The 26475-nt window shown below is 46.1% G+C and overlaps 1 protein-coding gene across 1 annotated transcript in view; it reads left to right on the forward strand.

Moving 5' to 3' along the window:
* Positions 1-5603: 5603 nt before the first annotated feature.
* LOC310760670 (uncharacterized protein) overlaps positions 5604-26475 on the forward strand; it is a 75866-nt gene continuing 54994 nt past the window's right edge. The window contains exons 1-2 of the mRNA XM_083609577.1: positions 5604-5678; positions 7020-7512. Of these exons, the coding sequence (XP_083465703.1) occupies positions 7111-7512 (402 nt within the window). The 5' untranslated portion in view covers positions 5604-5678; positions 7020-7110. The remainder of the gene's footprint in view (positions 5679-7019; positions 7513-26475) is intronic.

Below are 26475 nucleotides of genomic sequence, written 5' to 3' on the forward strand. Positions count from 1 at the left end.
AGTGGTTTGTGGTCCGTTTCAATGGAGAAATGGCGACCATACACATAATCATGGAACTTTTTGATTCCTGCCACAATTGCAAGCGCCTCTTTGTCAATTTGAGCATAGTTGCGCTCCGTGGGCGACAACGTACGGGAATAGAAAGAGATGGGCTTTTCCGACCCATCTGGTTCCCTATGACTCAGCACCGCCCCCAGGCCGTATTGAGAGGCATCACATGCCAGGACCAGCGGCTTCGACTCATCATAATGAGCAAGGACGCTCCTGCTACTCAGCATTCCTCGCAAGGAGTCAAAAGCCTTCTGCTGCCCCTGCCCCCATCGCCACACATTCTTTTTCTGCAACAGTCGATGTAATGGTTCAGCTACCGAAGCTTTCTGGGGTAAGAACGAATGATAAAAGTTAATAAGTCCCAGGAATGACTGCAACTGCGTCTTGTTCTGTGGTCGTGGTGCCTCGATGATGGCCTTAATCTTAGCATCTGTGGGGTGGATGCCTGATGCATCAATTTTAAACCCCAAGAAATCCACAGTTGGCACCCCAAAACTGCATTTTTCCTTTTTCAGTTGCAACCCCACCTCCTTGAACTTGAGCAACACTGCATGGACACGTGCAACCAGTTCCTGTGGGTCTTTTCCAGCAATCAAAACGTCATCAAAAAATGGCAAGACCCCCGGCAGACCTCTTAACAGGCGTTCCATGAGCCCTTGAAAAATCCCTGGGGCCACACAAACTCCAAATTGTAATCTGTTAACTCTGAACGCCCCTTTATGTGTGACAATAGTCTGTGCTTCCGCTGATTGTGGGGTTACTGGCAGCTGTTGGTAAGCTTGTGCCAGGTCAATTTTGGCGAACACCTTGCCCCCAGCCAGTTTAGCCAACAGATGTGATACGACTGGAATGGGGTATGAGTTTCCCCTGAGTGCCTTATTGATAGTACATTTGTAATCTGCACAGATCCTGACTTCCCCATTTGCTTTAAGGGGCGTGACGATTGGAGTCTCCCACTTAGCAGAGTCCACGGGTGAGAGAACTCCCTGCTTGACCAATTTATCCAGCTCTGCTTCGATCTTGGGTTGCAGTGCAAATGGCACTCGCCTTGGTTTGAGTCGGATTGGGGCCACCCCAGGGTCCAATTCGAAGTCAACTGGGGGCCCTTTATAACAACCCAGTTTTCCATTGAAGAGACCAGCAAATTCTTTGCATAATGCCTCGCTCATCTCAGGGCAGGTTTGGATTGAATTAAGCCCTGATATACTCAGTCCCAGGGCGGGGAACCAGTCAGTGCCCAGGAGACTGGGGCGACTGCCCTTCGCAATCACCAGTTTGAGTACCGCCTGTTTGTCCCGGAACTGTACCCTCACGGCACACATTCCCATGACATGGATGCGGCCCGCTGAGTATGACTGCAAGGTTGCCAGGAAGGGCTCCAGAGGGGGCAACTTACCCCTGGGGAAGAATGCCCTCGCGGTCTGGTCCGACACGATAGTGAATCCAGATCCGGAGTCCACCTCCATGTCGCACAGCTGACCCTCAATCTTCACCTTGACGTGTGCCTTGCCTTGCGCTAGAAACTGCACGACCCTCCCGTTGATCTCCGTTATGTAGTGGCAGTCCTTTAGAACATGGTTTGCCGTGGACGGTCTGCGATGCTCCAGTCTAGTTGCTCCTGTCGCTCCCAACGCCGCCGATCTACAGACCCTGGCGATGTGACCTGTCTTCCCGCACGTCCGGCACATAGCATCCCGGAAACGACAACTCTTCCGCTCATGGTTTCCGCCACAACCAGGGCACCTGCCTCGGTGATCTTTGTGCACTGTGCAGGCCTGACGCACTGACTCGACCCCACAGACTGGGCTTTGGCTCGGAGTAGCCTCTAGCTCGTCCATGGCATGCGCAACTTCAATCTGTGGCTTAGGGGCCTTGCGACTGGCATCAAGCTCCTCTCTTTCATAATTCTCCGTGGCGGTGGCCTCCTTCAAGGCTGAAGCAAGGGTAACCTCTTCTTTAGCCACGATGCGTCTTCTGGCTTTCTTGCTGCTCAGACCACCGATAAACCGATCCAGGAGAGTCTCTTCCAGATCTTGGAAGTCGCAGTGCTGAGCGAGCTTCCGCAGTTCAGCTAGGAATGCAGATACAGACTCCCCAGCACGCTGCTGCCTCTTATGAAACTCCAACCGCCGGGCCATCTTGGTCTCAGTAGGCGCCAAATGGCTTGTCAGGCAGGCAAGAATATCTTTGAGAGGTGTCTCACTTAGCTTCGCTGGAGCAAGCAATGCCGTGGCCAGCTTGAAGGTCTCAGGCCCACAGTAGCTCAGGAATGTGGCCCTTCTTTTGCTGGCATCGGTGATCCCTTGAGCCACTGCGAAGAACTCAAAGCGTTCGACGTAGTCTTCCCACGTGTGGGGCTCTGATGGCTGGAAGGGCTCCAATACCCTTGGACTCTCCATTGTCCTGTGGGCAGGGTCGTCTTCTCAGCCAGCCAGTGAGTCTTGTTCTTAGCTACAATCCGGACTCTGAGGCAGGGCTGCGTTTAACCGCTCCTCAGCATTCCGGATCCCACCTTCGTCGCCAGTTGTTGTGACGTGGGGTTTGTGATTTCAGCTCTCTTGACATAATATGCTGGAGACAGTTCTGTAGTAACACTTCTTTATTAAAGCAAACAAGACTGAGAACTGAGGAGGGGAGAGCTACATTTATAGGGACAGGGAACTAGCTAGAAAGGATACATTTTGGAGGGAACAATATCAGGCAATCACAGTCCTGCCTTTTGGAGGAAACCAATAAGACAGAGGATCCAAATACAGCAGCTTAAATGAACCAATAGTAGCTGTACCCTCTGGAACCAAAAGGCAGTTACTTTACCCTAATGCAAATACAGACAATAATAATACAGATATAAAATCCTTTGACTCAATACACAACAATAAGGAAAGGGTTAACTAAGTGTAAAATGATTACAAGGCTACCCCCCAGGTTTGTTTGTTATTTTCAAACGCAACCTTTTATTATTCCGCAACTTACCACACAATTTCTCTTTCAATTTGCCCTCTTAAAAAATAAAAAAAAAATAAACGCACAAAGGAGGAAAACAAAATACAAATGTGGACAGGTCCCATTTTTACGGGCCAAACTTGGGACCCCAGCAGCTCCCGGACTACAGTTCCCATCATCCCTCCCCATTGGTCCTGCTAGTTAGGGATGATGGGAGTTGTAATCCAAAACCAGCTGGAGACCCAATTTGCTTTAAAGGGAAAGTAGGCTGGCCCTGTGACACCCTCTGCTGGCCAAAAGCACTGCCCCAGAATCTGAACCACCCCCAGTACTGCTAATTGAAATTTAGAGAGCTCAAAACTGAAGTTTGATCGGCACTTCTACCTCTAGGGAACTTCTAGGTGCTTTCTGCGCCACCTAGAGTACCCACACATAGGAGAACAAATGAAAGACAAACACAAGGGGCAGGAAAAAACCTGGAAAGGGCCATACTTCACATCCGGTGTGAAGAGGTCACTTTCCCCACTGCTGAACAATGCCACAGGTAGAGGAGATGAAATGCTAGAAGTGTCTCTGGGGCAAGGGGAGCTGCTGGGAAAGTGAACTACGGGCTCAAAGTATTACTTTTTTAAAAGGCAGCTGCCTGGCAGCTCTGCATCACCTGGAGCAAGAGGTCTTGTTCTGGCTCCAGCAAACGTCAGACTGTCAGTTCTTCTCAACTTCTCAAAATTAAGGGGAAATGTGTGTGCGTCCTATGGAGCGAATGCAGGCTCCCTGGCTTCAGCGATAGCAACCCGAAGCCTCAGAAGCCTGCGCTCCGGAGGCTTCGCGTTGCTTTCGCTGAAGCCAGGAGAGTCTGGTATTTGAGGCTGGCGGTGGGGGAAAGCAGCGCCAACACTGGTGGCGTTTACCTAATAATAATAATAATAATTTATTATTTGTACCCCGTCCATCTGGCTGGCTTTCCCCAGCCACTCTGGGCGGCTTCCACAGCGACCAAAAATGCACTAAAATCTCACACATTAAAAACTTCCCTGAATACGGATGCCTTAAGATGTCTTCTGAATGTCAGGTAGTTGTTTATCGCTTTGACATCTGATGGGAGGGTGTTCCACAGGGCGGGCGCCCCCACCGAGAAGGCCCTCTGCCTGGTTCCCTGTAGCTTTGCTTCTCGCAATGAGGGAACCGCCAGAAGGCCCTCAGAACTGGACCTCCGTGTCCAGGCAGAACGATGGGGGTGGAGACACTCCTTAACGTATACGGGGCCGAGGCCATTTAGGCCTTTAAAGGTCAGCACCTTTGAATTGTGCTTGGAAACATACTGGGAGCCAATGTAGGTCGTTCAAGACACGGGGACTGACTGAGCGGATGGCGAGATGCTTTCAGCCTCAGACACTTGGCGGGTTCTAAAATGGCCGTGCAGGTTAGATTCACGACCCTGGCAGGCTGGATTCATCCCGCGGAACATAGTTTGAGGACCCCTGGCCTACACTGACTGGCAGCTGCTCCCCAGAGTTTCAGGCAGGGATTTCGTCCAGCCCTTGCAGGAGATGTCAGGGGTTGACGCTGGGACATTCTGCATGCCAAGCAGATGCTCTAGGGCTCCCCATGTTTCCCTAGCCTTTCAACGTTATGCTATTAGCAACCCTGGAAATTCCACCAGCCTCTTTCGAAAGGAGAAAGGATTATGATCAAATAATAATAATAATTTAATAATCAATTTAATAAATAATAATAATAATAATAATAATAATAATAATAATAATAATATATTTATACCCTGCCCACCTGGCTGGGTTCCCAAGCCACTCTGGGCGGCTTCCAACAAAATATTAAAATACAATAGTCCATCAAATATTAAAAGCTTCCCTAAACATAATAACAACAACCATCCATTTTCAGTCCTTTGAATTAGCAATTAAGCATTTCTGGAAAGGGAAATAGCATACTTTTGTATATTAGCATAAAAAGCGTGCATAAGAAATTCTCATAAATTTCTAGCATAAATTCTCATTTATGATGAGATTGGGATTTATTTATTTTGAACTTCGCTGGGTTCCTCCTTGGCAGCCAGTGCAATTGTTTCAGCAGGGCTAGAACTCAGGACCCGCTGCCTTGAGGGACATCTAAGAGCAGTTGGGCAGGAGAAAGGTCTCCCTTGGGAGGTGGTGGACTCTCCTTCCTTAGGGGTTTCTCAGCAGAGATCGGATGGCCATCTGCCACGGACGCTTTCACTGAGATTGCTGGGGGTTGGACTAGATGACCCTGGGATCCCCTCCTATCTCACCACTCCAGAATTCAAGGAGGAGCTTCCTTGCCTCCTGCAAAGCCCTTTTCCCTGCAAGCTCTTCCTCTGGTTTCTGGCCAAGGGAGGGAGATGCTCAGAGTCCAGCCAAGAGCCTCACCCCCAAAAGGATATCTGGGCATTGGCATAGCCAGGGGGGCAGTTGCCCCGCAAAATCCATTAAAAATAATAAGAATCTCAGGTTCTGCGGAGCGAGAGAGGGCTGAGCTGGAAGGACTCGGCTTGGCAAGGGTTAAAGGGAAGTGAGCTGCCTTCCTAGAGAGGCCAGGAAGCAAGAGGGGGCAGGTCCTCCAGAGCCAAGGCCCCTCCCTCCCCAGTCCTTTTCTTGCTTTGGGGTCTCTCCTGCAAGGGCTGCCTCGCTGTCCCCTCCTGGGATCTGGTGAGTCTCCTCTCTCTCCCCCCAGAGGGTGCAGTGGGGGGACGGGGGGGGGGTCTCAGGGCTGCAGCAGGGGAGGATGCCTGGGGGGCCTGATCAGGGAGGGGCCAGGTCTGCCACGCTCTCCTTCCTGGAGATCAGAGGATCCCAAACTCATTTGGCCCTCCGCTCCCCCTTTCTGAAAAAATATCCGTTCTTTAAACAAAGGAGTCCCTGGGACTTTAACTCTGTGTGACATTGCTCAGCCTCATTGCACAACAGAGGAAACATGTGCAAATGGTTTTCCAAAGCTGGAGGAGGAGGTGGACTAGCCCCCCCCCCCCCAAGAAAACCTCACGTGGAGGGAGGAAGGAAAGGTGGGAGAGAAAGGCCAGGAACAAAGAGAGGGATCCCAGCCCATTTTCTGGCTGCTGCATTACGGACCAGTTTCCCAGTCGTCTCCAAGGGCAGCTCCCACGGAGGCCACTGCAGCAATCCCCTCGCACCCAGAGCATGGGATTGTTGCTGGCAAAGCAGCCGGAAATGGGCGCTGCTACTCACCGAGCCTCCAAGGATCTTGGCATCAATGGCTGTGTGTGTGTGTGTGTGTGTGTGTGTGTGTGAAGCTATCTAACAGAATAATAATAATAATAATAATAATAATAATAATAATAATAAAAAATAATTACCGGCCTGAAATTTCAAGGGAGATGTCTTTGGCCCCACTCACTTGGCCCTGAGGGAGTTGGTCAGATACATACCTGGCCCTCAGAGCAAAGAAAAAGAGACCCCACCCCAGGAGTCTGTCTGGAGAGCGGCAGAGAGTCCAAGTGCAAGAAAAGGAGACAGAAGCAGGGGAGTGGGGGTGGGGGTGGGGAGCAACTCCTGAGGACCCCCACTAGAGCCAAGTATCCATTTTCACAAGATACAAACGATTGTCTTGTCAGTTGGTTCTGACTTCATGCATTGACTGGAAGGCTGCAGAAACCAGGTTGATTAATCTCCCATAAATCCCTTCAGTTGCCTCCACATTTTGCATTGCTAGAAGGCTAGAGACTTGGTTCTTCTCCTCTTTCTTTTCAAAAAGATAGCTCATGGTCTGGGATGCAGTACAGTCCAGCCCTGGTTCCCAGCAAGACTCATCCATGCTTCCTCAGGGAACCATTCCCCACCTTCAGTTGCCTCCAACAACATTTTGCATTGCAATCTTCTTTCTAGGAGAGCTTCCTCTCCTCCTCCTCCTCCTCCTCCTCCTCCTCCTCCTCCTTCTTCTTCAGAAAATAGCTCATGGTTTGCTTGCTAAGGGAAGCTTTTTCTTCCTCTGACCTGCAAATTCTGTAACAAAACAATGTATTTGCTTTGTAGGATTTCCTTGAGCTTTTCAGTACGACAGACAGAACTTGGCAGAAGTCCAAAGGGTTCCTTGCGATCTCTCAGAGGCTTCCTGAGAGCACACATGGATGAGCAAGACTTAGCTGGCCCTGTAACAGGAATAGGCCATGGCAGCCAAACTGGGAGCAGTGGGGGATTCTGGGAAAACCCAGTGCAGAAGATCCTGGGTGAGGAGGACACCCTCCGCTCAGAGGTGCAGAGCCAGCAGTTGAGGCAGTTCTGCTGCCAGGAGGCCAAAGGACCCCGAGAGGTTTGCAGCCGACTCTACCACTTTTGCCACCAGTGGCTGAAGCCAGAAAGGCACACGAAAGCTGAGATGCTGGACCTGGTGATCTTGGAGCAGTTCCTGGCTGTCCTTCCCCCGGAGATGGAGAGCTGGGTGAGGGACTGCGGAGCGGAGACCAGTTCCCAGGCGGTGGCCCTGGCCGAAGGTTTCCTCCTGAGTCAGGCAGAGGAGAGAAAGCAGGTGAGAGAGACTTTCCTCTGGATACTCCCAAGGGGCTCCAAACAGGATGGAGAACATCCCATAATGGTCTGCTGATGGCCCATCCATTTTCTGAGAAAGCATCCATGGAATGAGATCTCACACCCTTCAAGTCTTTGTCATTCTCTGTCTAATATTTCTCACCATTCTGTGTTTTAAATCCTTGTTTTTTTTTCAGGGAAAGGATCTCTTTGCAGAAATGGACCTGGATTCCTGTGAGGCAGAGAGGCCTCCGTTGGACACCAGCGAGAGGCCACTGGGTAAGGAGGAAGGTGGTTTTTCTCAGTTTGGTCTCATTCTGTTGGTTTTCCAATCATCTGAGGGTTCTTTTCATCTTGTTTTGGGGGGAGACAGTTGGGAACAATGGTCCAGAGGAGGGGAGATGTATTTCTGCACAACTAACATATAAAATGGGCACAAACGTCCAAATGCTCTCAGCAGGTAAGGCTTTCTCAAAGGCCCATCTCCAGTTAGAGATGCCCTGTTTCACCTCTGAGAGAAGCCAGCACTCCTGGCATCCTGCTTACCTATTTTCTCTTGCAGGTGACAGAAGGATGCCAGCAAGACCTCCTGATCTGTCTTTTCACGGGGGCAGAAGGGAAGCAGCGGCTGTGGAACCAGATCAGGTCAGGGGAAGCTGCCGTGTGGGGACAGAGGCCGAGGGATGGAGCAATGTCATGGGCTGGTTGGGCACAGAGGAGTGGTGGGAGGATACAGCTGGGGAACCAGGAAGGAAGATGGCTGAGAGCCAAAGAAGTGGAGGTAGAAGAAGGATGGGCGGTCAGAGGGGGAAGAGGGGGAAGCCTGGGAAGAGGAGGTGTCAGAAGCTGAAGGGGTTACAGGGCTTAGTGAGCTGGGAGACTCTGTGGCAGAATGCAGCGCAGAATCAGAGGCAGAAGTGGAAGGAGGCAAGTGGGAGAGGAAGGTCGGGAGGCAGAGGTGAGTCAGGATAAGGGAAGTGCCACCGGTGGATCCCTCTCCTTTTGCCAGAAGCCACCCTCCCTGCTTGTCTCTCAGAGCCAGGAGACCCTGTGCATTGCAGGAATCTCTGCTAGATCATGCTAGAGACAGATGGCCATTCAAAACAGTCTTATTTTTTTTCTTGACTAGGGTTACCAGACGTCCCCTTTTCGCAGGGACTGTCCTCAGATTTGTGAATAATTCTGCGGACAAATACCATCCCTGGAATGTCCCCAGATTTCATCTAATGTCCCCGGGAAATGCAGCAGTGGCAGTCTCAGCAGCCCAGAGCTGCCTGAGAGATCCCTGCCTCCTCCTGCTTGCACGCAAGTAGCAGTTGGGATGGGGCTGCTCCGAAAGGCAGTGTAAAGCCTCGCTTCGCAGCTAAGGGATCTACGCTCCCTCCTGCTAGCATGCAAGTAGGAATGGAATTGGGGCTGCTCCGATGAGAAGGGAGGCATCGCGCTGCCCGAGCCTTGCCGCTGCTCTTGGCCTTCCTTCTTCGCCTTCCATGCCTGACCCACCGCGCAGCGCTTCCCCACCACCACCACCGAAGAACCAACAACTCAGGGGCTACCCAGGCTCATGGAGAAAGGAGATAGAAGCCTCGGAGGAAGGGGAACCGTGGCGGTTGAGGTCAAGGTGGTGGCCGCCCCTCTGCCACCTCCATCGCTGCAGCATCAACGTACCACACATATAGTATTATTTATTTATATATTTATACTTAGTGTCCCCAGATTCATCGAAAAAAATCTGGTAACCTTTTACAAGATTCATCAATGAATGCTAAAATTGGTTTCTAAGTGGTGGACAAATGTGAACAAATAGTGGCCTGGATTCACCTAACCAGCCCCATCGGCTGCAAAATGGGGCCTGCCCCCCATTGCTCCCCCCTCCATGCCCCCATGAACCCCTTGAATTTGGCTCTAGGGCATTGGGAGGGAACTCCCCAGAACAGCTCATGAGGAAAGGAGAAAGTGGATCCTTCCATCAGGCAAACTGGAATGCTTGCGTAGGCAAAATGACTTGGAAAACACAAGGTGGAGAACCACGTATTTGCACAAAGACAAATACGCATAATTAAAACGCAGAATAAAATAAGCATCCATATTTGAAATGTGCAGCAAAGCAACCCTATTGAAACAACACCGCAATGTACAGGAAGGAAACAACAGAGCATTGTGTAGCAGATCGTATTTCTGCTGTCTCAGAGGAGGACATTTCCATTTTCATTTAGGGTTCATTGTGCTTTGAAGATGTCGCTGTTCGTTTCACGGACGAGGAGTGGGCGTTGCTGGATCCTGACCAGAGAGCTCTGCATAAGGATGTCATGGAGGAGAATCGTGGGATCGTGGCCTCTCTTGGTAAGGCTCCCTGTGGGATCGCCATATCAGACTGGAACTTCAAAAACTACCTCTATGGGACCAACCTCATCTATTTTCACAAAGCTCAACAGTGCCCCCTATAACACCTGGGAACCTAACACCCCCACAATAAAGAGTAAATTACAGTTTTTTCTTTGAACAATCTTTCTCAAATTATTCCTTTTTCTAGCAGGATTGGGCTGGTCTGAACTTCTGAGGCAATCTTAAATGTCAGCTTCAGAATTGTTAGGAAAGATAAGTAGCTTCAGGTTTTTGTTTTTGCTCCTGTCAGTCTTGGGTTGACCAAAGAGACGACTGACATTGGAGATGGCACCACTGTGATAATAATAGTAATTTTTATTTCTATCCTGCCCGTCTGGCTGGGTTGCCTCAGCCACTCTGAGCGGCACAACACATATATAATCATGAAACATAAATAATCATAATCTGAACCCATATAAAAAGAACATTAACTTTAAAATTAACAACTTATACTAGAGGCCAAACTTGTGTAAATCTTTTGTGAAACGTGTATTTCTGAGGTTTGATGTCTCATAACACCACTTTTGTGTGGAGTAATACCATAAAATTATAGAGCAATGGAAAGACAATTTAATGAAGAATGTAATGCAATGACTTTTATGAAGGAGTATTTATTAGAACAGCAATCATAAAGAAAAAAACGTGAAACCTTTGGTAACCATTGGTAACCTTTAGCTTTCATTACGGTCTTACAACGCCTTTCCATGAAGTGAACCAAGTTTTTAGTTCTGCAGCTGTAAGAATGCCAAACCAAGACTGAATTATTGTCTCTGTTAATTGGGCTTTATTGCTGGGTTGCTTCTGACTAATAAGTTTCTTTAGTCGGCTCTATAGATTTCTGATTGGGTTAATGTTTGGGCTATTCCCAGGCCATTCCGGCAGTGAAATAAGATTATCTTGAAAGCACCTTTTGCACACAGCAGCAACATGACATGGAGCTGAATCTTGTTGAAATAGAAAACAAACAAACAAACAAACAAATATAAATGCTTCCGTATCTGGGTAAAGATCACCTGTGGAACACTTCAGTTTGGGCTCAAGTATTTCATTGATGCGTTTTGTTGTTGTTTAGTCGTTTAGTCGTGTCCTACTCTTCGTGACCCCATGGACCAGAGCACGCCAGGCACTCCTGTCTTCCACTGCCTCCCGTAGTTTGGTCAGACTCATGTTTGTAGCTTCGAGAACACTGTCCAACCATCTCGTCCTCTGTCGTTCCCTTCTCCTTGTGCCCTCCATCTTTCCCAACATCAGGGTCTTTTCCAGGGAGTCTTCTCTTCTCATGAGGTGGCCAAAGTATTGGAGCCTCACCTTCACGATCTGTCCTTCCAGTGAGCACTCAGGGCTGATTTCCTTAAGAATGGATAGGTTTGATCTTCTTGCAGTCCATGGGACTCTTAAAAGTCTCCTCCAGCACCATAATTCAAAAGCATCAATTCTTCAGCGATCAGCCTTCTTTATGGTGATGCGTTTTACATTCCCATTAATGACGCATATTCTGCCCACACCTTTTGCTGCCATGCAACCCCAGATCATCACACTATCTGTGTGTTTCACGGTCGGTGTAATGCAAGTAGGATGTAAATCTCTGATTCTCGCATATTTCATGCCATCAATACCAAGCAAGGAGATTTGGGTCTCAGTGCTCCAAATAACACTGTCCCATTGTTCCACTGTCCAGTTAACATGGGTTTAATCATTTCAAGCTTTGCTTGAGAGATAACAATGGCTTTTTTTAAAAATTCTAACATTTAGACCAGTCCTAGCACTCAACTTCACAGTACATTGCTCCATGTCATCTTGTATACACCCATATGATTTTCTTCTGTCATGTAGGGACAGTCTCTCCATTCTTTGATTGTTATCTGCCCTTGTGCACTTTTTCCTGCCTTTACCAGTCTGATTTTATAGTGATTGAGTCTCTTTATACCTCTTCAAAAATATAGAAAGGCCATCTTTGGTTAAGTTTTTCCCAATCTTTCATCTAATTTCTTCATAACAGTAGCCTTGTTCACTTAATACTACAATTTTACATCTCTTTCTGGGTGACCAGTCAACTTTTTGTGCCATTTCTATAATTTTATAATGTTTTACAACCTAAGCAAATTGTGCTTTCTTTCTCTGGTTACTTGGCTATAACATTTGCTAGAATGCGGATAATTAAATGAACTTTGTTGAATTGCATTCTTGATTAAATTATCTTCCCATTGATATATAATTTTATGATATTACTCCAAAAGAAGTGGTGTTATGAGCCATCAAACCTCTGAAATACACTTTTTTCCAAAAAGCTTCCATAATTTTGACCACTACTGTATATCAAACAAAGCAACATTCAACAACACATCACAATCTCATAATTAATATGTTGGTTAATGACAAACAACACAGGTAATGAGCACACACCCTTCAGTTCTTCTCCATTTGTTCCTGAGGCTCTAACCCCTTTTTGTCTCCATTGCAGATTGTGATGAAACGGAAATAGGGAACAAAGGTGATCATGACAAAATCCCCAGAGAGGACAAGCCATGTAAAAATTTGGAGTGTGCAGAAATGTGTAGTCAGAGCTCCCATTCCACTTCCCATCAACAAAATCTCATTGGAAAGAAACTCTATCAGTGCATGGAATGTGGAAAAAGCTTCCGTCACAGCTCCAAACTCACTACCCATCGAAGAATTCATACAGGGGAGAAACCCTATCAGTGTGTGGAATGTGGAAAGAGCTTCAGTCAGAACTCCCATCTCACTTGCCATCAAAGAATTCATACAGGGGAGAAACCCTATCAGTGTGTGGAATGTGGAAAGAGCTTCAGATTCAGCAACGATCTCACTTCCCATAAGAGAATTCATACAGGAGAGAATCCCTATCAGTGCCTAGTATGTGGAAAGAGCTTGAAGAATAACTCCAGTCTCACTTCCCATCAGAGAATTCATACAGGGGAGAAACCCTATCAGTGTGTAGAATGTGGAAAGAGCTTCAGATTCAGCTACGATCTCACTTCCCATAAGAGAATTCATACAGGGGAGAAACCCTATCAGTGTGTGGAATGTGGAAAGAGCTTCAGTCAGAGCACCCATCTCACTTCCCATCAAAGAATTCATACAGGGGAGAAACCCTATCAGTGTGTGGAATGTGGAAAGAGCTTCAGTCAGAGCTCCGATCTCACTTCCCATCAAAGAATTCATACAGGAGCGAAACCCTATCAGTGTGTGGAATGTGGAAAGAGCTTCAGTCACAGCCACCGTCTCACTTCCCATAAAAGAATTCATACAGGAGCGAAACCCTATCAGTGTGTGGAATGTGGAAAGAGCTTCAGTCACAGCCACAGTCTCACTTCCCATAAAATAATTCATACAGGGGAGAAACCCTATCAGTGTGTGGAATGTGGAAAGAGCTTCAGGAAGAAGGACATTCTCACTTCTCATCAAAGAATTCATACAGGGGAGAAACCCTATCAGTGCATGGAATGCGGAAAGAGCTTTAGTCACAGCAATAGTCTCACTTCTCATCAAAGAATTCATACAGGGGAGAAACCCTATCAGTGCATGGAATGTGGAAAGAGCTTCACTCAGACATCCAGTCTTACTTCCCATCAAAGAATTCATACAGGGGAGAAACCCTATCAGTGTGTGGAATGTGGATGGAGCTTCAGTCAAAGCTCCAAACTCACTTCCCATAAAAGAATCCATTCAAAGGTCGGAAAACCCATTTTACAGCTTTAGGAGCTAAGAAATCCGCACCTTTATTACCTGGCATTTGGCTGATTGACATTTAATGCCTTTTGAACATGTGGTGTTTTGTGTTTTTATTTTGTAACCATCCTGAGACCTGTGGGTGTAGGAATAGGTACCAATATTTAAAGACCTAGGTGTCTTCCCCCCCCCCCATAAAATATTTAAGGAGGCCTGTGGCGTCTGCTTTCCTAGGTTTATGACATCATACTGGGTCATAAGGAAAGGGTTAAATGTGTAAAATGAAAGTGTAAAATGATTAACCAGTAGGAACCCAAGGGGAGGAGTTAGAGTTGTTAAGAAGTGAGTCTGGAGTTAGAGAAGGGAGAGGGAGGATAAGTCTGTGGGTTGGGCTAGTTTGATGCGAGAGAGTGAGAGAATCTGTTAAGAGGAGTCAGTTAAACAGCTGGGATAATCAGTTAGAAGGTATTAGGAAGGTATAGGCCGGTAATGAAACTAAGGTTAAGAAACTGACAAGAAAAAAATGCGGAAAGAGCTTTAGTCACAGCAATAGTCTCACTTCTCATCAAATAATTCATACAGGGGAGAAACCATATCAGTGTGTGGAATGTGGAAAGAGCTTCAGTCACAGTCAGAATCTCACTTCCCATCAAAGAATCCATACAAAGGTTGGAAAAACCATTATACAGATTTAGGAGCCAGGCAAATCCACACTTTTTAAACCAGTCCTTGGCTGATTGACATTTAATGCCCTTTTAAAATGTGGTGTTTTGTGTTGTTGTTTTTTTAATGTTGTAACCATCCTTAGACCTGTGGGTGTAGGGAATAGCTGCCAACTTTCTGCACCACCTAGAGTACCCACAGAATTGTGGCTTCTACTGGCAACACACATAGGAGAACAAATGAGAGACAAACACAAGGGGCAGGCAAAAACCTGGAAAGGACCATACCAAATGGACATCCGGTGTGAAGAGGTCACTTTCCCCACTGCTGAACAATGCCACAGGTAGAGGATTTGAAATGCTAGAAGTGTTCTCGTGGGCAAGGGGAGCTGCTGGGAAATTGAACTACGGGCTCTAAATATTACTTTTTTAAAAAGTTGCTGCCATTATAGGCATTACAGGCAAAAAGATGGAAAAAACTGCGACCAGGGCCACGTGCTGAGCTGGGTGATTGACAGTGGGGCCAGTCACCACCTCATGCCATCGCCATCTAGTGTTTTTTTGTGGAACTGCAAGGCTGTGAAAACTGGAAGAAGTGTAACTCTTGCAGATGGTTCCAAGCGCCAACTAAGTATGTCTGGCTCTGTTTATTGTTCCTTTTTACAGGCGGAGATTGAGGCCTATGTCATTCCAGAGATGCAGTGCTGTTTGCTTTCTGTTTCCTCTCTTGTCCATGATGGATTCAAAGTGTGTTTTGAAAATAATGTTTATTCCATTTCCAGAGGTGGGTGACAACTGGTCAGTGTTGAGTGCAAAGACAGGCTGTTTGTGCTAGAAGCGCCTACTGCAGGTAAAGATCCCACTGAGGATGCACAAGCACAGTGTGCTAAGGTTCCCATCCATGATGGGTGCCATCATGGCATTTGGCACCAGAGAATGTCATATGTCAACTGGGGTACATGAAGAAGGTTCCAGGGTGCACTGAAGGGTGCAAGATGAAGGCATGTGACAAATACCTGGAATGCAGGGCCTTCAAGAAAGCCAAGGTTCAGACGTGCTCTTATCCTAGGTGTGACAGGGTAACCACAAAACTTTTTGAGCTAGTCAATGCAGACCTTTGGAGCCATATGCCAGGTGGGGTGGGGCCAAATTTGTGTTATCTCTGGTGGATGATTCTTCCAGAAATGGGTGGATTTTCTCTCTGAAGCACAAGTGAGAGGCCGCTGCATTGGTGAAAGACGGGATAATGGCAGTAGATCAACAGATCTCACTGCAGGTCAAGAGCTTTCAATCAGATTGCGGTGGAGAGTTCACCAGGTCTGCGTTGCAGAACTTCTTCTGCCAGAAAGGCATACGCCACAGGTTGACTAGCAAATTCTCCTCAGGAGAATGGAGTTGCAGAATGCAGGGAGAGAACGCTGCAGGAGGCAACCGAAGCCATGCTCTTTGACACAGGGTTGCCCCAGCAGTTTTGGGTGGAAGCGTGGAAATCTGTGTCCTTCACTCTGAACCTTTCTTACAGTTCTGTAGTAGGGGACACGCCCTATTTTCTGCTGCACGCAAGAAGCCCAAGGTGCATTTCTTCTTTTCCTACAATCCCTAACAATAATGCTTCAGGCTTTTTTACAAAAGTTAATTGGAACATTTTCTTCAACTTATTGTATATCATTTCCCAGAATTTTTTTATTTTATTACAATCCCACCGCATATGGTAAAAAGTCCCTTCTTTTTCTTACCTTTCCAACATATATTTGAGCTGGTTTTATACATTCTTCCTATCTGCACTGGTGATATATAGCATCTATACATCATTTTCATGTAATTTTCTTTCAGCAAAGAGCAGTCTTTAAATTTTAAATCAGTTTTCCACAATCTTTCCCAATCTTCAAACATTATATTACGACCTATATCTTGTGCTCATTTAATCATGACTGATTTCACCTCTTCATCTTTTGTTTCCCATTCTAGCAGAATACTATATGCACCTTTCAGCAACTTCCCTTTCCCTTCTACGACTTCCTTTTGAAATCTAGATGTCGTGTAGCTAAATCCTTTCTTATTGTCTTCTTTGTATATTTCATGTAGTTGCCGATAGCGTAACCAACTCTGAAAGTGGTCTTTTATTTCCTTGTAATCTCTTTGTTTGCATTTTCCTTCTTGATCCTTTAACAAGTCAGCATACGTAAGCCACTTTCCTTTCTTTCCAAGTGGTTTGAGCAGTAAAGCTTCATGTGGTGAAAGCCACCAAGGGGTCTTCTGTTCTAACCTATCTTTATACAGTAGTACCTCGGGTTACATACGCTTCAGGTTACACACTCCGCTAACCCAGAAATAGTGCTTCAGGTTAAGAACTTTGCTTCAGGATGAGAACAGAAATCGCGCGGCGGCAGCAGGAGCCCCATTAGCTAAAGTGGTGCTTCAGGTTAAGAACAGTTTCAGGTTAAGAACGGACCTCCGGAACAAATTAAGTACTTAACTTGGGGTACCACTGTATCTCTCCCATATGCTCATTAGTGATTTCCTAATAATATGGTTATACAAACTTTTTTTATATACCTTCCCTTTCCCATGCCATAAATATGCGTGAAACCCCCCTCCCCTGATAAACCTGAAAATTTATTTCTGCCATTTTTTGAAACATTTTGAAAAATCTTTCACAATTACTGGGACTGATTGAAAGAGGAATAGCATTTTTGGCAGAACATTCATTTTAACCACTTAAATTGATCTAATCTAAATACTGGACTACACAATAGCCCGATCTATTTGAAAGCTTAAAATGCATGAGAATCCTCCATAGAGCTGTAGGTAATAAGACACTATACATTGAACATAAAAGCAATTATACACAAAAATTGGGTGTCCCCCCCTTTGTGGAAATAACATACTAGCAGACACATGTTAGCATTCCTACATAATATCACACAATACACTATATACTAATTAAATATCAGTTGCATATCTTGAGGCAATTGTGATCTTTTACATATCTTTTCAATCTTGGGGCACAGAGTCTTGATGTTTAAAAGGTGAGAGAATGTGCTTGTAATTCAACTTTCCCCCCTTTGTCAGCCACCCCCCCCCCGTCAGTCTATATCCTTTGGAAAGAGATAGCTGTGGTCACTCTGGTGTCTTTTGTTGTTGCTACTGCAGGTAATGAATAGTCTTGTGGTCACGAGGTCTGCGTTGGCATCTGTAGAAGGGATATCCTGTAAGGGGGGGCAGGACTTTTGGGACTTAATGACACAGTTATAAAGGGAAGAGGTAAAAGCCAAAAAGGCGAGAATCTTCTTGAGTTTTCTTGGGAAGCTGCAAGCATTTTATTCATTTCACTATTATTATCTTTGCGAGTTAAGCATTTTATTCATTTCAATATTATGATCACATTTCCATATACCGGTATTTACTACTGTTATTACATGCTAAAAATACAAAAAAAGTAAAAATATAAAAAGAAAACAAAAGTAAAAAAGATAGATTACCAGTTAAACATTTTCTTCCAGATGAAAAATTAATGGACTTGTGTCAGAGCTGCCCAAGGTCCCAGCTCACAAAGGACCAACGCTGCTTCGTTGTTAAGTACAAAAGTCTTTATTGAAGTTCAGTTTCACTTCCAGAGCCGCAGCGCGCAGCTCTACGTCTCAACTGTCAGACCACTGATGATCCGTCTGAATCTCCTCCCCCTGTACACCAATTTAAGACCCTAGCCTTGCTCCACCTTTTCCGCTGCTCTTTCCTCCTGTGGGTCCTCCTGCCCGCCGGGGTCTCGCCCTTTCTAGCCTCTTCTGACGCTGATTCCCCTGAGCCTTCTCCCTCCCTCCGGCGAGCTTTAGGAGCTGGTTCCCCATCCGGGTCTCCTGCTGTCTCCCGCGCCTGCACATTTGAACTTGGCGCGCGCGCCCAGCCAGCAGCTTTCCTCCTGACCGTTTCACTGCTGCTGTCACTGCTTCCCCCTTCGGGGGGGGGCTAGCTGCAACTGACCTCCCCTCCATTCCCCCACTCTCCGATGGAGGCGTGGTCAGCCCTGACTCACTCTCTCTCCCCAATGGAGGAGACGCTGGCCCTGACACATGACTCTTCCCCCCCACTACGCTCTGGTGGGGAAACTGGTCCCGATCCTCCACTGCTGTTTTGGGGTTCCCCTCTGGCTCCTTGTTTCTGGTGCGTCCCCCCTGGGACCCCCCTTGCCCTGACCATAGGCGCCCCCTTTTGGGAATCTTCTGATTCGCTGGAGAAGCTCATGGAATCTCTCGGGCCACTGTCATACTCCCCTACGCTGCCCTCGGATTCTTCCCCTTCGCTCTCCAATTCCTCTCTCCCCAGTGCTCCTGCTCCTGATTCCCTGACAACTTGATTCAAATATAGCAGATTTTTTAAAAAAGTTATTATTAAATATTAAATAATACAAAGATATTATCAAAACCACACAGATTGTTACTGGACTGGAACCTTAAGGACTAGGAGGTGAAGGAGGTGATGGTGAAATGGGCACACGATTGTAGCTATCCAATCAAGATGAAAAATGGGGGGAATTATGGAAAAAGACATAAAATTCACCATGTGCTATCTGATTTTTAGATGGTACCTGACCCCATCCAAATCAGTCAAAATAAATAAATATCAGCAATAAGTGCTGGAGATGCAGACAAAATGAGGGAACCTTATTCCACAAGTGGTGGACATGTCCCCAAAGGGAAAATAAAATAAAGTAAAGTAAAAAAAAAAAAAAGCTATTTATTTTAAAGAAAACCAAAGCTTTCCTATTTGATATTCTAACAATAAGCATACCAAATGAAAATAAAAGAGTGTTTCTTTACACAACAACAGCGGCTAGGATGTTAATAGCAAAATACTGGGAAATGAGTTAATATCAACAAAAGATGAGTGGCAATTAAAGTTGTGCTAGTACCTTGAACTAGCCACAATGCCAGAACTTCCAAGAGACTGAGATCTACTCCCAGTAATAAAAATCCTGCTAGTGATCTACCCATTGTCTTTGCCCAGAGTTCTTGAGCTTTTCTCAGGGAGTAGTGACCAGAGCTGTGGATCGACCACTAGATCATTTAACAAATTAAAATTATATAAACAATTGTGCTATAAAAGTACATGCCATATATGAAGTATCGCGATAATAGAACTTTTAACACAGTGGTTTCTTCGGTGAACAACAACTCTTGCAGTGTATATAGAAAGGCGCAGCATTGATTTTAGCTACAGGTGACAGAAATCTCCAGCTGTAAGGTTCTCTTCTTTAAGTGACCCCTTTAAAACAACAAATGTAAAACAAACTTTATCCATCACAGGTTTGTTACCGTATTTTTCGCTCGATAACACGCACCTGACCATAACACGCACATAGTTTTTAGAGGAGGAAAACAAGAAAAAAAAATTCTGAATGAAACAGTGGATGTATCATTTTTGTGCTTCATGCTGCGGCCACAGACATGTGATTTGATGGTGAGTTTGGGGTAGCCCAATGCAAAGATCCTGAGGATCCATGTGGATCCATGCTTTGTAACCACGTTTTTGCACCATTGCAGCCCCAGGCAACAGTGGATGCGTGATTTTTTTGGTGCAGGCTGTAGCCATGGACATGCTATGTGATCTGTTGGTGAATTTGGGGTGACCCAATGCAAAGATCCTGAGGATCCATGTGGATCCATGCTTTGTAACCACGTTTTTGTACCATTGCAGCCCCAGGCAACAGTGGGTGCGTGATTTTTTTGGTGCAGGCTGTAGCCATGGACATGCTATGTGATCTGATGGTGAATTTGGGGTGACTCAATGCAAAGATCCTGAGGATCCATGTGGATCCGTGATTGGAACCACGTTTTAAGTAGGGAGGGAAGGAAAAACATAGAAGCGACAAGGAGAGGGGTGTGCAGAGAAGCAGCTGGCTAAGAATGCAGGAGAGGGGTTTTACCGGAGGGAGGAAAGGAAGGCAAAAGTCCCCCCCCACAAGCCAACCAGCTCTCTCTCCCCCCCCCCCAACCTGCATGTTGCCTTCGAGTCCCAGACGCACGGAGAGGAATTAGAAGGAAGGACGCTCTGCTTGCCTGGAGGGGAGGGGTTTTCTCTGCTCTTTGTTCCGTTTGAGCAAACACAGTAAGGAAACAGAAGCGGGTGGGCAGTAAGACCCTGAGGCAGAATGCAGGAAAGCAGCAGCTTCCTCCTTTCCTCCCTTCTCCGGACGATTTGATATTTGCCTGATTTTTGCCTTCACTCGCGCTTGTCAGCTCCAGGGACCACACATTCGCTCAATAACACGCACAGACATTTCCCCTTACTTTTTAGGAGAAAAAATCTGCGTGTAATAGAGGGAAAAATACGGTAATTTGTTAAAATATGTTGAATTACAACATTATATTCATTTATATTACTTAGAATATGTACAACGGATGGAGCCCATGAGAGCAAAACAGGGCATTATTCCGGAAATCCTTGTCAACACTGTGGAACTGTAGCAGGTTCCAATTTGGACTTTATGAACATATGTGGAACAGAAACCAGCAGACATTTGGTCTTTCGAATGAACTGATTTACTGGGGACTTCCATCTATATTATTGCAATTTATGTGTTGTTTATGTGCAAGATATTGTGATAAGAATGTATAGAAGAGTATTGTTTATGTGAATGCACAGCCGATTACATCTTGTGTGTTTGTCAATTCTGGGAACAGCATTCCTGACCCAGATTTTCACAGGAAGTCCCTAAGATGATTCCCCTTTCAAACAGGATACGTGAACCTAGGCCAGTAGGGTCCTCCTCTCTGGCAGACGGAGAAACCCTTCCTCAAAGCCCCCCTCCCCCACTTCCCCATGGGGTCTCCCACACCACCCATCACTCACCAGGATGGCTTTGGCCGTCTCCTGCTTGGAGCACTTCAGGGTTCGGAGCCCCCTGAGCTGAGCTGCCTGGCAGTTGTGAATCACCTCCGGCAGGTACAGCTGATCTTCCTCCAGCAGCTGAAAGGCAAAAGTCAGTTCCTCACGAAGGGAGGGCTTCTCCACGTCCGAGAGGGCAGAGTGGGGGGCAAGGAGGGCAGGTCTGAGTCCCTGCTCTGGTTCTCTCCAATACTCACCCCTGGGGGAGGGATGTGCAACCGCACATCTGCAAAGAGAAGGACATGGGGACAGGTGAGTCCCTCCCTGAGCACCTGGCAAGGCTATTCCAAGAGTTTTCTCCTGGATTCCAAGTCCTACTGCAGGGGATGAGGGACACCCCAGGCCTTAGGGGCCAATCCTGCTCTCCTTCAAGCAGAATGTGGCTCCCCAGGCCAGGGGTAGGTAAACTAATCCGGCCCGTCTTCTCAATCTGGCCCGCGGACAATTCCGGAATCAGTGTGTTTTTACATGAGTAGAATGTGTCCTTTTATTTAAAATTTATTTAATATGCCTCTCTGGGTTATTTGTGGGGCATAGGAATTCATTCATCCCCCCCCATATAGTCTGGCCCCCTACATAATAATAATAATACTAATAATACTAATAATACTAATAATACTAATAATACTAATAATACTAATAATAATAATAATAATTTATTTATACTGAAGGGAGGGTGTTCCACAGGGTGGGCGCCACTACCGAGAAGGCCCTCTGTCTGGTTCCCTGTAACCTCGCTTCTCGCAATGAGGGAACCTCCAGAAGGCCCTCGTAGCTGGACCTCAGTGTCCAGGATGGACGATGGGGGTGGAGACATTCCTTGGTCTGAGGAACGGTGGACCGGCCCACGGCTGAAAAAGGATGCTGACCCCCTCCCCAGGCTAACAAGATGATCAATATTCGGTTCCACTCCACCCTTTCAAAATTTAAATATCAAAACAGATCCCAACTTTCAGAGCATGTAAATCACAGGAGTGGAAAACCGCTGCGCCACTCACAGAAATAGGACTGTACTTCCTTCTCCCATCTTTAAAGTATACGTAAGGAACCTCAACTCCTCTCTTCAAGCCAAAAGGCAACACTTCCCCGTCCCCGAGTAAAACCCCTGGGCTTTCATTGGTAGAGCCGCCATCACGTCAGTGGCGTTTACCTCAGCGCGACGCAAGGACTGACTGAGCGGGCGGCGAGATGCTTTCAGCCTCGGACACTTGGCAGGTTCTGAAATGGCCGTGCAGGCCAGATTCAGGACCCTGGCAGGCTGGATTTGGCCCACGGGACATGGTTTGAGGACCCCTGGCCTACACTGACTGGGACATTCTGCATGCCAAGCAGATTCTCTAGGGCTCCCCATAGTTCACTAACCTTTCAATGTTATGCTATTAGCAACCGTGGAGATTCCACCTCCCTCTTTCGAAAGGAGAAAACTCACCTGATCAATTAATAATAATAATAATAATAATAATAATAATAATAATAATATATTTATACCCACCCACCTGGCTGGCTTCCCCAGCCACTCTGGGCAGCTTCCAACAAAATATTAAAATACAATAGTCCATCAAATATTAAAAGCTTCCCTAGACATAAAAATAACAACCATCCATTTTCAGTCAATTGAATTAGCAATTAAACATTTCTGGAAAGGGAAATGGCATACTTTTTTATTAGCATAAAAAGCATGCATGAGAAAGTATTACTCATTTATGATGAGAATAGGATTAATTTATTTTGAAATTTGCTTGGTCCCTCCTTGGTAGCCAGTGCGATTGTTTCAGCAGGGCTAGAACTCAGGACCCGCTGCCTTGAGGGACATCTAAGAGCAGTTGGGCAGGGGAAAGGTCTCCCTTGGGAGGTGGTGGACTCTCCTTCCTTGGAGGTTTCTGAGCAGAGATCGGAGGGCCATCTGCCATGGATGCTTTAGCTGAGATTCCTGCATTGCTGGGGGTTGGACTAGATGACCCTGGGATCCCCTCCTATCTCTCCACTCCGGAATTCTAGGAGGAGCTTCCTTGCCTCCTGCAAAGCCCTTTTCCCTGCAAGCTCTTCCTCTGGTTTCTGGCCAAGGGAGGGAGATGCTCAGAGTCCAGCCAAGAGCCTCACCCCCAAAAGGATATCTGGGCATGGGCGTAGCCAGGGGGGCAGCTGTCCCCCTAAATTCATAAAAAATAATAGAAATCTGAGGTTCTGCCAAGCGAGAGAGGGCTGAGCTGCAAAGACTCGGCTTGGCAAGGGTTAAAGGGAAGTGAGCTGCCTTCCTAGAGAGGCCAGGAAGCAAGAGGGGGCCAGGTCCTCCAGAGCCAAGGCCCCTCCCTCCCCAGTCCTTTCCTTGCTTTGGTGTCTCTCCTGCAAGGGCTGCCTCGCTGTCCCCTCCTGGGATCTGGTGAGTCTCCTCTCTCTCCCCCCAGAGGGTGCAGTGGGGAGAGGGGGGGTCCCAGGGCTGCAGCAGGGGAGGATGCCTGGGGGGCCTGATCAGGGAGGGGCCAGGTCTGCCACGCTCTCCTTCCTGGAGATCAGAGGATCCCAAACTCAAATGGCCCTCCCCCCCCTTTCTGAAAAAATATCCCTTCTTTAAACAAAGGAGCCCCTGGAAGGAGTCTGTGTGACATCGCTCAGCCTCATTGCACAACAGAGAAAACATATGCAAGTGGTTTTCCAAAACTGGACTAGGAGGTGGACTAGCCCCCCCCCCCAAGAACAACGGGGAGGAAGGAAGGAAAGGTGGGAGAGGAAGGCCAGGAACAAAGAGAGGGATCGCAGCCCATATTCTGGCTGCTGCATTGCGGACCTGTTTCCCAGTCGTCTCCAAGGGCAGCTCCCCACGGAGGCCACTGCAGCAATCCCCTCGCACCCAGAGCATGGCATCCCAGGACCATATCCTCTCTGTGCCAAAGGGATTGTTGCTGGCAAAGCAGCCGGAAATGGGCGCTGCTACTCACCGAGCCTCCAGGGACCTTGGCATCAATGGCTGTGTGTTTGTTAAGCTATCTATCAGAATGATAATAATAAAGTAATAATAAATTACCCACCTAAATTTCAAGGAAGATGTTTTTGGCCCTGCCCACTTGGCCCTTAAGGGGTTGGTCAGATACATGCCTGTCCCTCAGAGCAAAGAAAAGGGCTTCTTGCTTCCCCGAATAAAATTTAAGATATTAACTGATGCTAAAGAAAGAGGTGGATTTGCCCTGCCAGACCTTAAACTTTACTATGAATCAGCTGCTTTTTGCTGGCTGAGAGAATGGCTGCTTCTTGAAAACACAGATGTGTTGGATTTAGAAGGTTTCAACAATGTATTTGGTTGGCATGCATACTTGTGGTATGATAAGGTAAAAGCACATAAAGCGTTTAAAAATCATATTGTTAGAAAAGCACTGTTTAATGTTTGGATAAGATATAAGGATTTGTTAGAAAATAAAACCCCAAGATGGTTGTCTCCAATGGAAGCGAAGGCTCAGAAAAAACTCAATATGGAGGCCAAATGGCCGAAATATTGGGAAATTTTAGAACAAGATGGAGACAGAATAAAACTACAGAGTTTTGAGAAATTGAAAAACAGAGTGCGATATTGGCTTCATTATTACCAAATAATGGAGGCATATAATTCGGACAAAAAAGTTGGTTTCCAGGTGGAAAGGTCAAAATTGGAAACAGAATTGTTAGATCCCAAAATTAAGAACTTGTCAAGAATGTATAACTTGCTGTTGAAATGGAACACTCAGGATGAAATGGTAAAATCTGCTATGATTAAATGGGCACAAGATGTTGGACATAACATTATGATGGCTGACTGGGAACTGTTATGGACCACAGGTATGAAATTTACGGCATGTAATGCTCTAAGAGAGAATTTAATGAAAATGATTTACAGGTGGTACATGACACCAGTCAAGCTTGCAAAAATTTATAATTTACCTGACAATAAATGTTGGAAATGTAATGAGACTGAAGGTACATTCTTTCACCTTTCGTGGACATGCCCAAGGATTAAGACATTCTGGGAGATGATTTATAATGAAATGAAAAAGATATTTAAATATACCTTCCTGAAGAAACCAGAGGCCTTTCTCCTGGGCATGGTTGGCCAATTGGTGCCAAAGAAGGACAGAACTTTTTTTATGTATGCAACAACAGCAGCAAGAATACTTATCGCGAAGTATTGGAAGACACAAGATTTACCCACCCGGGAAGAATGGCAGATGAAGTTGATGGACTATATGGAACTGGCGGAAATGACTGGCAGAATCCGAGACCAGGGAGAAGAGTCGGTGGAAGAAGATTGGAAAAAATTCAAAGATTATTTACAGAAATACTGTAAAATTAATGAATGCTAGAAAAATGTTGGAATGAAGTTATATGGCTTTAGCAGAAAGGTTATAAGGAATTAAGTATAAATGGATTTTTAATGTATCAAAGGGAAAAAAATAAGGTTAAAATAAGTTAAGATAAATTACAGGACAGAAAACTGAGGAAGATGGAAAGGATTTGCTGAAACAGTTAATTGAAGTGGAATACAAAAAGGGAGGTGTGAGGAAGTCGTGGAAATAAGTGAATGAAAGATAAGATACTGAAATTATGGATGTGTTTTAAATTGTGTATGTTGTATTTTATTAATTTAATGTTTTTAATGTCAGTGTTATGTAGTGTTTTTATTTTTGTATTGTATTGTATTGTTTTGTTGAATTATTTTTCTTTTTTTATACTCTTTAAACTGTTAATAAATATTATTTTTTTTTAAAAAAGAAAAGGAACCCCACCACAGGAGTCTGTCTGGAGAGCGGCAGAAGAGTCCAGATGCAAGAAAAGGAGACAGAAGCAGGGGAGTGGGGGTGGGGAGCAACTCCTGAGGACCCCGGGGTGAGGACCCCCACTAGAGCCAAGCATCCATTTTTCACAAGATACAAACGATTCCCTTGTCTGTTGGTTCTGACTTCATGCATTGACTGGAAGGCAGCAGAAACCAGGTAGATTAACCTCACAGAAATCCCTTCAGTTGCCTCCACATTTTCCATTGCTAGAAGGCTAGAGACGTATTTCTTCTCCTCTTCCTCCTCTTTCTTTTCAAAAAGATAGCTCATGGTCTGGTTCCCAGCAAGACTCATCCATGCTTGCTCAGGGGACCATTTTCCCCGCTGTCCTACAAATTCTGTAACAGATCAATGTATTTGCTTTGTAGAATTTCCTAGAGCTTTTCATTACGACAAACAGAAGGTTTCCTCCTGAATCAGGCAGAAGGAGAGAAAGCAGGTGAGAGAGACTTTCCTCTGGATACTCCAAAGGGGCTCCAAACAGGACAAAGAACATCCCACAATGATCCGTTTTCTGAGAAAGCATCTATGGAATGAGAT

Source organism: Podarcis filfolensis (assembly GCF_964270895.1).
Source record: "Podarcis filfolensis genome assembly, chromosome: 4".
NCBI classification, from domain to species: domain Eukaryota; kingdom Metazoa; phylum Chordata; class Lepidosauria; order Squamata; family Lacertidae; genus Podarcis; species Podarcis filfolensis.